Raw genomic sequence first — 14,141 nt, 5'->3', positions numbered from 1 at the left:
CATTAGTGTAATAAAAGTTAAAGGCAGTTTCTAACTATTTTTCACAGGATTATTTCAGTGAATATTCGGAAAATCTGTTATTCAAACACCAAAAAAACTTCTCAGATAGAAAAGGTCTGTTTTCATTATACATCCATTCAATAATCCATTCAACCAACCATTCATCCAACCAACCATTAACCCAATCATTCATCCAATTATCCATCCAACCATCAACCAATTCATCCATCCAATCATTCATCCATCCAATCAATTCATCCAACCAATAACCCATTTAGTGCAATAAAGTCTGACTCTGAAAAAAACGGAAGACGTCCGTCGAAACATGTCAGGTATGTCAAAACACAACATGTGTCTGATAACAAAAGAACCAAGAAGTCTATCGACCAATTCATCCATCCAATCATTCATCCAACTATCAACAGATGTATTATCCATCATACCTCCAGTCATACATTTGATATGACTATTTATCCAACATGTATTCATCCAACCATCCATCCAACCATGTATCGATTCATTTAAACAACTACCAACCTATTAATCTGTCTATGTATCCATTTAACCATTCATCCATCCAATCATACGTTCAACCATCCAAAAACTCATACAATATTTTTTAATCATGTATCCATCCATCAAAACATGAATTCATCCATTCAGCTATACATCCAACTATGAATCTATGTTTCCATCCAATCAACTATCCAATCATTCATCTGTTTATTCATCCATCCCATCATTCTTTAAGTTTTTCCACCCACTTAACCAGGCATGTTTTCATCTATTTTACCATTCAACCATCCAAATATTCTCCCAACCATCTGATAAACCCGGTTAACCCAACAGCTGTGCTAAAGTGCCGTTACTGCTGGTGTTGACCCAGGAAGACACAATGCTGATGGAAGCTCCCGTCTCCTCCTGCTGAGAGATTTAATTAGCTGTAAATCCAATGTTGTGGCAGTGCAGTCATCTTTATGACAGAGAAGAAGATGTATTTTGTGGATCTTATGATTAGACTCTGCTGTGTTCTTTCTGTGTACCCCCCCCCCTTCCAGCAGGAAGAACGCACATTAATTTATGAGTACAACAAGTCTGCCCCACAGGAATTCATCATATTGATGACTTTGAAGAGTATCTGAGAAAGAAGTGGTAGAGTTGCCCTGACGCTTCTTACCAATGGTTGACTTTGCAAAGCGAAATCCATTTTTTCACCCTTTTGCCTCACAATGAAGTTCAAATGTTGAGTTATGGTCCTGTGAGAACAAATATCAGTTTATAGTCATAAATGTGCAAATTTGGATTTGAGGTAAAAAGGTTCAAGTTCCACTCTGAACATCTTCTACTGTAGACCGTCACAATAGATTGCAAATTTATCGATTGATATCAAGCTGTGTAATACGCATATCGCAAAAGTTGGCAAAAATTGCAATAAATGGTTATGTTAAATGTGCTAAAACAATCTCACTGTAGCTTGAAGTATATAACTAATCAAATAAATCCATTTATTTATTTGACCAATCAGATGGACGCCTTCACATTGTTGTCCAATCAGATGGAGCCCTTTTATGTTAGATGTAGAGGGCTGACTCTTACTATTGCAGTGAAAGAGAAATTATGTTTTTGGTTGTTTTGTTATCGTTATCACAATATTGATCACTAATACCGCATATCGCGAGTTTTACGCATATCGTCAGGCCTATTGTAAGCTATTTTCAAAGCCTTCCTAGTGGTTAGTTCTGATTAAGAGAGCGAGAGTTTTCTGTTTACACGCCCTCCTGCTAGCGTACAGCCCCTCACACCCCCAACCCAACATTCGCGGGGCATCAAAAATGGATCCATCCATCCGTCCAGTTCTGATCCAGATTCCAGCTCAGATCAGGAAAACAAAGACGTTTATGATCTGTTGATCTGCAGGTGGATGATCAGAAAGGGGCGGAGCTTGGAGACTTTGGCCCGTTGATTGTAGCTTCTACGTCAGACCTACAATCTTTTTTAAAGGCATTTTTCTCTGTTCCTGCGTTACAGCTATTTGAAAAAGAAGTACTCAGAAGTTCAGTTTTAGTGTTAATTTTCTTTTTATGTCCTCCATCAGAAAAATGCCACATTCTGCGGTCAGAACCAGGCTTTTCATGGGAGGTCTTGCAGTACTTTACTGAATAATATGCAACCTTCATAAGTGAGGAATTATTTATTTTATTTATTAATTTAAATATTAACGTGTGAATTAAAAATATAAATTCTCAAGTTGAAGAACACAAAAGAAACAGATGCTTTCTTCTGTGCATCATAATTCCTTCTAGTCATAAATGGACATGTGTGCATTTATCACATCACAATGAAGCTGTTTCATAAAATGAATTAAAATACAGTGAAATTAAATCTGTTAATTTTTGCACAACTACATTGAAGTGTTCAGCTTTTGAGCCAAAGCATGTTTGCTCGGTTTGCTGATGTTTCAAGCAGCAGCTTTTAGGAACTTCTACATGTGGGAGTTTGGTTCAGATGCTGTGATGCCTTCATGGTCACCGATTTACTGATTGTTGTGTGGATATGCAGATGAAAATGTGTAATTAACACAACGCACAACAACTTTTTGTACTTTTTAAACAACAATTGAAGATGTTCAGTGAATCCGGACAGCCGTGGTCACAGTTTTCTCTTCATACTTTGGTAGAAACTCCTCTGATTTGGACTTTGTGTCTGCAGCCTTCTTCCCCAGCAGCCTCACCTCCACCCATGACTCCACCCTGACCTACCGCTCCATCAGCTCACTAGTGAACGACGGCGTCAAGGCAGAGTTTGAGAGCGGCGGCCAGCCGCCCGTCTTCCCGGCCGACTCCATGAGCAGTGAAACCAAATGAGGAGAAGCTGCGAGGCGTTGGATGGATGACGTCTGCTGCAGGTTTCTGACTTTGGAACCACATTTTATGTCTATTTTTAGTTCAAGTAAAATTCAATCCTATTTTGGAACAAGTAGACAGAAAATTCAGACAAATGAAAACTTCTTTAGAATCAGTAGATGTTGGTCACAATGATCAAAAAGCTGAATTTAAAACTCTTTTCTTTATAAACTGTTAAAAAACAAAGTTCATTTTCTAGAGATGAAAGTGAAAAATCAAGAATAAAAAATGAGATAGTCTTTGTCTTATTGGTGTCTTATGATCTCAAACACATACTAGACGTTCTAAGTGGACCTTCTTTTGATTTGGGTCGCGTCAGTGAATCATCCGCCTCCATCTCTGCATCCATCAACCTCCTCTTCATCATTCCTGGTAGCCTCTTCATCTTTTTACCATCATCATCACTGCTCCTCCTCTCAAACGTCTCCATCCCGTCTCTGATCTCCAGAACATCTCTGATCTGTTCGTCTGATCGATTCAGTCCTAATCCATCCTGGTCCCTCAGAGAACCTCAGCATCTTCATCTGCTGCCTCCAGCTGTGCTTCAGAAGGAGGCGGAGTGAACTTACCGTCTTCCTCTCGGGTCTTCGGGTTTTTTGGTCTCTGATCTGGATGCTGCACATGAAACCCCCAGAGAGGCAGAACTGTTTGCAGGAGGTCATCTCCTCCCGGTTCTGCCGGTGGGAAAGTTCACCTTAACCCAACAGGAGAGCTCTGAGAACGAGGCTCTCTGTTCTCCTGCAGAGGAACCCTGGTAGGGCTCACTTCAGACTGTCCAAAGGGAGGAGAAGTAAACAGCCACAGTGTGAATCTGAAGAGGTTTTGCAATGTCTGATGGCCGTTTTTGCCGTGCAGCCATGCTGCTGCTCTGAGACAGTCACCTCTGACCTCAGCCGTCTTCAGCTTTCTGAACATCTCAGTTCTCGGTTCTTCAAGCACCAGAAACTCCTGAGGGTCTCCACGGGGATACGGCCCGGCCCCTTACAGCCTCTTTGACCCCGCTGCAATCCACCTTCCTTCTCCTCAGCAGACGTCCTGCATCCTCCAGGTCCGGCGTTTGACATGGTCAGGGTGTTCTCTACACGGACGCAGACGTGCAGGTGGAGGTTAGCGCCGTGCCCACATGAATCACGCTCTCCTGCGCCGTGATGAGCCGCGTCTTTATGGTGCCCTTCATTCCACCACATTTGCATGTGGATTGTAAATGTAAAACCTGCAGGACAGCGCTGGAGGTGATTCTTTACAACTTTCTGGAGAAGAGGCGGAGTCTCTTCTTTCAGGCTCCTTTAAACTAACGTATCCACGTTTCCTGGAGAAGTCGGTGCTCAGATCATTTCCCCCTCAACGTTTTTGTGTCCAACCAACTTGTGAGTCTCTGCGGCGCGTGTGAAAGTGCGCTTTAACTGCTGTGTTTGCAGAAATGGCGGCAAGGTTTATGTCGCTACAAGTTTTAGGGAAATAAAGGTTGGTAGTGATGGAGGGAGGACGCTCCCTTCCCGGGAAAAATTACTTGTTTTCTTTTCTCTGCTCAGCTGAATCATTGATTGGATTCTACCCCTTCTGTTGTAATCAATAACGTGACCATCTTGTTTTTTTGTGAAACGTACTCACTCTTAATTTCGTCCACCAGTAGTTTTAGAGAGAAGAATGTGGAGTTACCTATAAGCCCAGGCGTTATAAATCACCTCCTGAGAAGAGATGCTGCGGCCATTTCGATTGATCCTGATATAACACAGAAATTTACTGTCACTTCTGTTTTCAATTAAAGGTACAATGAGTCAGATAATGACTTAATTGGATTTGACAGAAGATTGACTTTTTTCGCCCCGTGCTTTACGAGTTTAGTTCAGGAAGGCCGTTTTATCACGGTTGTCGGGGGCGACCGGCTGCAGAGGAGAAAGCGTCCCCAGCCTGCTTTCCTTGAGCCTCTGCGGCCTCCATGAATCAGCGCGGCAGCGGCTCATCGCAGACAGGAAGTCGGTGAAAACTCCCCTCAGGTGTGTCACACCTGTGAAGGCCGCAGAAAGCTGATGGAAATGTGGCATTTTCTGCTGAAATGAACATTTACCAACAAAAGAAAAATGTTTTCACTCTGTTTGCAGCCCCTCTCCTCCCTCACCTCGGTGGGGGGGGGGGCAAAAACCCCTCAGATCAGTTTTGCTCCTTCTCATTAAAATTAATTTTTCAAACTAATCTTTAACATTAAATTTGGGGTTACAATCATGATAACAGTTTATAGGTGGGAAATAGTGAAATGTAATTATGATAGAAAATAAAAACATGTTTATGAAAATGATGATTTGCATAAATGTGTCTCTTGGTCCATTTCTGACACAAACCATGATCTGCCAAAATCTAAAATAAATAACTTTTAATATTCAAATTATGTTTGTTTCAAACAATAATGTTTGATTTTAAATAAACTTAAACTTAATTTCCTCCATTTTCCAAAATAAAATGTTTTTGCTGAGAGTGCCGCCTCTCCAGGGTGGGCTAAATCAATTTCTGAAAGGAGCTCAGCCCCCAATCAGCAGCTAATGTGCTCTGGCAGATGTCAGACCCCCCCCCCCCCCCCACACACACACACACACACCCACACACATACAGAGCTTTGGGGGGGGGTCGGATGTCACTAGAAAATAGCAGAAACGGCGCTGAAGAACATTTCTGAACATTTCTTCAGATGTTCCTGACCCGTTTCTCCAGGTTCTGATGGCAGGAAATGAGGTGGGAGGGATGAGGGACGATGAGCTCAGAGCGTGGATGGACCGCGGTGGTTCAGACTCTTACTCCCACGTTGGTGTCGGACATGTTCAGACTGCAGAGCCGGTGCTCACCTTGACCCTCCCCCCACCCCCCCAATTAAAAGCTTAATAGCCCCGCAGACGGGCTCCGCAGGACCTTCGCGCGCGTTTAGTCTCCCTGGTGTTTTCTGACGCGCGTGACAGCAGTTGGTTACTCGCGCCCACAGGAGCGTGTCTGCGTGATGCATGCGCCGTGAAAGGCGGGACAGGCGGACACTCCCCCCGCGCAGACTAACACCTCCGCCGCGCCTCCGACTCTGCGCCCCGCCATGAACGGCTACGGCTCTCCGTACATCTACATGGGGGCCCCGGTATCGCAGCCGCGCGCCCCGCTGCAGCGGACCCCCAAGTGCGCGCGGTGCCGGAACCACGGCGGGACACAAACGGTAGTGCCGCTTCAAAGACTGCAAGTGCGAGAAGTGCATCCTGATCATCGAGCGGCAGCGCGTGATGGCGACGCAGGAGGCCAACTATGGCAGGCCATTTTAACATCAAAAGGCTAAGTTTGACTATCCGGAATGAACATTGTAGATATCAGCAACGTATTTCTGACTAGTCGTAATTACATTTTGGATAGTTGGAATTGTAATTCAAGATATCTGTAACGTAATTGTGACTAGTCGAAACGACCGATAGAGATATCTATAATTCAGTTTTGCCTAGTCAAAACTGAATTACAGATATCTGCAATGACGTCATTGAAAACGACATTCAACTCGTCACACATCTTAAATGACAATTGTAGATATCTGTAATTCAGTTTTGCCTAGGCAGAATGACAGTTAAAGATATCTCAAACGTCATCATCACTAGCTCCTCCTGTCTTGCACGGGCTGCAGCATTAAAAAGACGATTAAAAATCGCTTCGCCCGCTGGCTGCTCTACGACGGAGATTTAGGGCCACCAAAAACAGTAAAATTAAAAGATTTTAAGTCCTAAATTAAATTTACGATATTAAGTGGAAGTGAGCATGATGAGCAGCAGGTGAACGCCACACAGCAGCAGCAGACCGACTAAACTTTGTTGAAGAGGTGAGCTGAATGTTTATGGATAACGTTCTAAATGTTTGGAAATTCGTTAGTTTGATTTATGATTTATTCATGTTTTATTCATTGATGGGTGGTTTGCAGGATCTCTGCAGCCCGAAGCCGTCAGTGTCCCTGCAGATGTCCACCTGAATCCTTTCTTTCTCCATTAAAGACAAGATCTCTACGTTTCTGTGACGCTTCCGTCTGTGGAGGAGCACTTTTGGCATTTTCCACGTTGTAATGCTAACATAACAGACTATTTTCATTCCTCTTTATTGTTTTATGTTGGATCGGGACGTTTCATCTGGAGGAGAGGTGTATGTAACACTGTTTACTTCTGAATTGGTGTTCGGATGACAGGTTCATGACATAAGGTGACAGATGAACTTCAGGATATGTGAATGAAAAGGAGAATAAAGGCTGCAGCGGTTCTCTGCACCCACACGTGTCTCTGAGCTCCTTATTAAACAGATAAAACTCCGCTTTACTGACACCGAACCCCGGAAAGCCGGCTCCACTAATAATCTGATTTTGAGTCGCCAAAAGGTTCAGAATCACTTCGGTTAAAGCTATCCGGAAATAAAGCTAGGCTCCGATAAACGGAAAACTTTGGTGTTTTTCTCTTTTCTTTTCTCTCTTTCCGATCGCGGTCAGAAGCGCAGGGGAGATTTCCTCCGCCGAAGGCGATTCTTCCTCGGGGTTCACTTTCCTGATCGGAACCCTAAACCTCCAGTGCGGATTAAGAACGACTCCAAAACAGTTATTCTGGGGGGGGGGGGGGGGGGGGACACACCTTCTCTTTATTACGGTGCTCCGTCCTCCGAACACACAGTATCAACGCACACACCTCCGCTCCGTACTCACCCCCATCTCAGCACACACACACGCACGCATGCGCGCGCGCACACACTCACACACACACTCCACAACACTTTTATCTCCTAAATTTACGAGATAAAAGTTGTAATTAAAGAAAACAAAACGTTTTTTGTAAACTAGTCCTAAAACCCCGTCGTACTGCTGCAACATGGTGCTAATCAGTGCTAATTACAAGTTAGCAGGTGCAATTTAAATGATTACAACACGCTCTGCTCCTCCCCTAAAGTGCGATGCGGACCTAATTTGCATACAGATATCTGCAACGTCATTTCGCCTAGTCGAAACTCTAATTCAAGATATCTGTAATTACATTTTGACTATCCTGAATGAACATTACAGATATCTCAAGTTTCAGATATCTCTATTCAAATTTCATTTCAAGATATCTGTAACTTGATTATAGATATCTACAATTAAATTATGACTATCCCTAACTCCAGTTTGAGATATCTACAACGTCATTTTGACTAGTCACAATTCCAGTTACAGATATCTACAACGTCATTTCGCCTAGTCAAAACTTAATTTAAGATATCTGAAAAGGAACATGTAGATATCTTAAATTGACTTGAATTAAAGATATCTTTAACTTGAGTTTTGACTAGTAAGAATGAAATTGTAGATATCTGAAACTTGAATTACAGATATCTACAATTCAGTTACAGATATCCGTAATTCATGAAGTGGATATCTGCAACTGAATTGTAGATATCTGTAATTGTAAACCCCATACAAATGAATGGCGAAAGTGATGTCATTTGTCCTAGGAATAATATCTTTGAGGATATCTAAAATTACGATTACGGATAGGAAGAATGTAGTTGCGGATATCTGAAATGTTCTTTTTGACTAGGCAAAACTCAAATAAAGATATCTGCAACACACATCCAGTCTAGCCTTTTAATGTTAAAATGGCCTGCCATAGCAGCGGTTCTCTGCACCCACACGTGTCTCTGAGCTCCTTATTAAACAGATAAAACTCCGCTTTACCGACACCAAACCCCGGAAAGCCGGCTCCACTAATAATCTGATTTTGAGTCGCCAAAAGGTTCAGAATCACTTCGGTTAAAGCTATCCGGAAATAAAGCTAGGCTCCGATAAACGGAAAACTTTGGTGTTTTTCTCTTTTCTTTTCTCTTTTTCCGATCGCGGTCAGAAGCGCAGGGGAGATTTCCTCCGCCGAAGGCGATTCTTCCTCGGGGTTCACCTCCAGTGCGGATTAAGAACGACTCCAAAACAGTTATTCTGGGGGGGGGGGGGGGGGGGGACACACACACACACCTTCTCTTTATTACGGTGCTCCGTCCTCCGAACACACAGTATCAACGCACACACCTCCGCTCCGTAATCACCCCCATCTCAGCACACACACACGCACGCATGCGCGCGCACACACACACACACACACACACTCCACAACACTTTTATCTCCTAAATTTACGAGATAAAAGTTGTAATTAAAGAAAACAAAACGTTTTTTGTAAACTAGTCCTAAAACCCCATCGTACTGCTGCAACATGGTGCTAATCAGTGCTAATTACAAGTTAGCAGGTGCAATTTAAATGATTACAACAACACGCTCTGCTCCTCCCCTAAAGTGCGATGCGGACCTAATTTGCATACAGATATCTGCAACGTCATTTCGCCTAGTCTCACCAGTTTGTTTCTCCGCGTCGATTATAAAATCATCTGAATGAAAATTAACTCTACAGTTAAAAATAATAATCCAAGTTCAGAGGTTTAAAGGGACCGACATTTTCCCCAGGTTATTTTAAAAATACACTGTAAACCCGAATAAGTTCAGTGAACTCAAAATTTTTGAGGAAACTGATTACATAATAATTTTTAAGTTGACTTACTTAAAAGGCACAAGTTATTTGAACTTAAAATCTTTGAGTTGAATAGGCTCGGTCGGTTCACTGCCGCCCACTCCCGGATCCTCTGAGGTCTTTTCGCTGTGAGGACGCGGTCGGCCTCGCTTACTAGAGGGTGTCCATGTCTCCTACGGTCAACTTTTATTCTTTTTTTTCCCATCTTCATCTTCGGACCTAACGCTCCGTGCCGCCATTGTTTTCAAACAGACTGCGTCATGGCGGCGCGGAGCGCTGTAACTTGACAGCTGATTGGTCGCGTTACAGAACGTGACCAATCAAATTTCACTTTACTGGAGCTCGGGTAAGACGTCACGGTTGTTCGTTCTCCTCGTGTTATTTTGCGGCTTCGAACTGATCTACAAACACAACTTTTCTCCACAGAGTTGTATTATCTGGAATAACTGTAATATTGTCTATAAAAGGAAAACTCTGTTTTTAAATAATTGGTTTTATAATGGTATAATTTTCCTCAATCAATTATTCAAAGAACCTGGATTATTATATAATTACTCAGATTTCACAAAGCAGTATAAAGTACCAATAACTCCCAAAGAATTTGCAGTAGTGTTTGATGCCGTCCCATCTGGGCTTTGCATGTTATTCAGGGGTTTCTACAGCGCTCCTCCTCTGACTCTTCATCCTCCTGATGTGCTCAAATCTCCTCTGGGTAATTTCTGCTTCACTTCCGTTAAACAGTTGAACTCAAAAATCAGAGCTTTGTTTCAAGATAATTTAGTTTCTGTTCCATCAGCTATCTTTTATTGGGCTAATTTCACTTCTAACATTGATTGGAAAAAAGTTTGGTCTTTACCACAAAAATACTTCTTAACAAATAAAGTCAAAGAAATCTCTTTTAAACTCCTACACAGATTTTATCCAGCAAAGCATTATTTAACTAAATTTAAGGCTGACATAAACACCAGTTGTACTTTCTGCCAGAAACAACCTGAAACCTGCTCTCATTTATTCTGGTCTTGTGAATTTACATACAGATTTTGGAAAAACATTCACAAATTTATCACCGATTCTATTTTTGCTGACATACAACTTTATTATAAAAACATACTTTTTGGTTTTCATAGCTTTGATGTTAAAGACCGTGATGCTTTCTTTTGTGTAAACATGGTATTATTTATCGCTAAATTTCATATACACAAAAGAAAATTTTCCAATAAAAAACCGGATTTCTTTGTGTTCAAACTGGAACTGCAGCGTTATTTAAACTTAATTTCTGCTTCAAAAAATACAAAAGCTCAAAAAACAATTAGCATCTGTAAATCTTTTGGACTGCTGACATAGATTTACTCTCGCATTTTCTCTTTTCTCTTTATTTTTTTGTTTCTTTTTATTTCTTATTCCCTTTTGTGTTTATTATTAATAATTAGTATTTTTTAAAGAATGCAACATGTTTGTTCTGTATTCAGAATTCTATTGTACATTATATGTGCATAATTGTTGCATTTTCTTGTTTTGTATGTTGCAATTGTTCAATAAAAAAAAAAAAAAAAAAAAAAAAAAAATTTGCGGCTTCGAACTACCCACACCGGCAGCATTTGGAGAAAGGGCTGGAGTGTGACCCAAAAATCTATGATAAATAAAATAAAAAATGAAAGAAGTTTCTTTTAAAATCATTCACAAAGTTTACCCCACTAATCAATTCATGCTAAGATACATTAAAAAATTGATTTGTCCCTTTTGCAAAGAACATCCAAAAGCAATTAATCTTCTTTTTTGGAATTGTACTGAAATTAGAATTTTTTTGGAAGAAGTGTTTACAATTTATCAGTAATCATATTCACCCCAACTTCACTCTGAAATTCGAATATATAATTTTGGGGTTTTATAATAAAAAATTGGACTCAAATAAAAACTAATAATTAATGTTATTATTATATTTGGCAAATTGTATATTCATAAATGCTAAATCTATTCATTTTCTACCCCCCCCCCCCCCGTGTTAATCAAACAAATTGAAATGTATCTCAGTTAAATCTCTGAAAGCCTTAAGAAAGCTGTATGTTTGTATGAAAGTTGTGGAAACCTGAATGTTTTTGTAAACTTTCTTCGCCCACTCCCTGAAAACACTAAACAGAGCAGCAGTTATCATTGATTTCTTACCAAAAACGATCCTAGAAGGTTTTTAAAATGTTTCTTATGGTTTTTTTTTTTTGGTATAATATGAGATACTGTTTTACAAAACATCACAAAAGACTTTCCTGCCACTTGATACATGCTCAGGAAGAAATTGGCTGTTGAAAATGACAAAATTTGTTGTATGCCCGAAGTGCCATTGTATTTATTACCTTTGATGAAGCAATGAGGATGTTATTGTATATCTTAATCAAACTTGGGTTGACTTGTCAATACTTTTCACACCTGTTTTTAAAAATTTGTGGGAAAATATAAGTGCAGAGCAAACTCTCAAATATATGTGCTTTTGAAGTATCTTGTGCACATAAATTGCTAGGCAAGGCACTTATCAAACAAGTGATACATATAATATCCAGAGACAATACATGTCCTAATGCAGTATCGCCTTTGCACAAATCACAAAATACGGTGTAGGTACCATAACCTTTCGGCCTGGAACTTCCGTTCGGGGTCCTTTCGACTGAGTATAACGTCACACTACGGTAACCCCACTTGGACAAACTACGTAGCGTTGACATCTGCTTGGGCTCTACGTATTTTCATTTCACGTTCCCTTTTGTAACCTAAAGGAGTTTTCCCCCATAAATTGTGTATGACAATATTCTTTGTCATTTTTATAAAGACATATTGTCACAATCCGCTCGTTACTCCAGTTTAAGTTCAGCCGTGGCTGAAATTTTTGTCAGCACGGCTAAATGTTGCCCTTCCGGGTCCGTTCTGTCAATAATAAAGCAATGGGTGCACAGATTAAAAGAACTATAAGAAAACATGAATTCAATAATAGTCATAAAAATAATAAAGGCACCTTTCGAATACTATCTCGCAGCTCTGTTCGTTTACAACAGACGTCATAGTATTATTTATTAGTATTATTAATATTAGTATCGTAAATTGGTGAATAAGGGAAAGAGTAAGGTGATGAGGTGTACGAGGTTAAAGGGTGAACGTAGATTGAATGTGGCATTAAATGGGGAGTTGTTGGAAGAGGTAGAGTGTTTTCAGTATTTGGGGTCGTGTGTCTGTGTGGATGGTGGAATAGGGGAAGAGGTAGAGTTTAGAATGAACGAAGTACGAAAGATATGGGGGGGGGTGAAGAGAGGGATTGAATGTAGATCACTGGAAAAGCATGCGAAACGGAGATTCTATGAGGGTGTGGTGGTGCCTGCAGCGTTATATGGGGCTGAAACAGAGTCTGAAAGTGGCGGAAAAGAGGAAGCTGAATGTAGTTGAGATGAGATGTTTGAGGAGTATGTGTGGTGTGACGCGTATGGATCGTATGAGAAATGAAGTTATCCGAGAGAGAACTGGTCTGATGCGAGAGTTGGCCTATAGAGCAGAGCAAAAGGCACTGGGATGGTTTGGACATGTTGAAGAATGGAAAGGGAGCGTTTGGTGAAAAGGGTATATGAATCTAATGTGAGTGGAGTGAGAATGAGAGGAAGACCACGAATGGGATGGACGGAGGGTGTAAGGAGAGCGCTGAATGCAAGAGGGATGACTGTGGTGCAGGGGAGAGAGGCTGCTCAGGACAGGGATGGGTGGCGAGAGTTTGTGTATGAATGAATGGATGGGTGTGGTAGAGCTCTGGTCTTGGGATGAAGCGGCAAGGGGAAACCAGCCTTGGCTGAGGCCCTGCTGTGGAGGTGCCCACACTGGAGTGTGCAGCTGACCCTGGTGCAGTGTGGTGTGGCTTAGACCAGGCCTTAGACCAGTGTCACACACACACACCAACGCACACACACACGCACACACTGAAGGCGGAGGGTTTGGGGAAGAGAAGGAGGGAGTTAAAATTGTTTGCCCTGTCTAGGCTACCCCACCTTGGTGGGACACAGCCTTGGTAAATAGATAGATAGTATCGTAAATTGTCCAGACCAATCACTGTCTGACACGTCATCAGACCAACACACAGCCAATCACATAATGTGACGTCAGCACTAGTCGAAGGACCCCGAAGGGAAGTTCCAGGCCGAACGGTTATGGTACCTACAGCGGCAATGGTAACTGCGGAGGATATGCACCAGAAATACCTCAACACTTAGATAAGTATACACTACAGATAAGTATACACTACAGGATATTTACCTTCTTCAGTATCTTTACTCCAGATATTTCCAGATTTGACTTCAAGTCATATTCGGAACTTGGATATGGCCAAAATAAGACACAACCAGTATCTTCTGCCCGGATATCTTCAGATATGCTGCATGTCTGGATATGCACCAGAAATGCCTCAACACTTAGATAAGTATACACTACAGATACTACAGGATATTTACCTTCTTCAGTATCTTTACTCCAGATATTTCCAGATTTGACTTCAGGTCATATTCCAAACTTGGATATGACCAAAATAAGACACAACCAGTATCTTTTTCCCGGATATCTTCAGATATGCTGCATGTCTGGATATGCATTAGAAATGGTCCAGATTCTTTAGATATTTAAGAAAGTATCCACAACAGATATTGAGGATTCTGGCTCTTTTCGCGCAGTGTTAGT

At 41.3% G+C, this 14,141-nt stretch overlaps 1 protein-coding gene across 3 annotated transcripts in view; it reads left to right on the top strand.

Annotated features, from left to right (window-relative positions):
- The window catches only part of LOC101155006 (doublesex- and mab-3-related transcription factor 1Y), a 39,430-nt gene extending 34,069 nt beyond the window's left edge, over nt 1-5,361 (top strand). For 2 of the 3 annotated variants that reach the window (XM_078943253.1, XM_078943252.1), the window contains exon 6: nt 2,710-5,361. In XM_078943253.1, coding sequence (XP_078799379.1) covers nt 2,710-2,864 — 155 coding nt within the window. In that variant the 3' untranslated portion in view covers nt 2,865-5,361. 3 annotated transcript variants of the gene reach the window in all.
- The last annotated feature ends 8,780 nt before the right edge of the window (nt 5,362-14,141 follow it).

This window comes from Oryzias latipes, assembly GCF_053564925.1.
Source record: "Oryzias latipes strain Hd-rR chromosome 1 unlocalized genomic scaffold, Olatipes_Hd-rR_3.1 chr1_Y".
Classification (NCBI taxonomy): domain Eukaryota; kingdom Metazoa; phylum Chordata; class Actinopteri; order Beloniformes; family Adrianichthyidae; genus Oryzias; species Oryzias latipes.
This window is presented reverse-complemented; position numbering and strand designations above follow the sequence as displayed.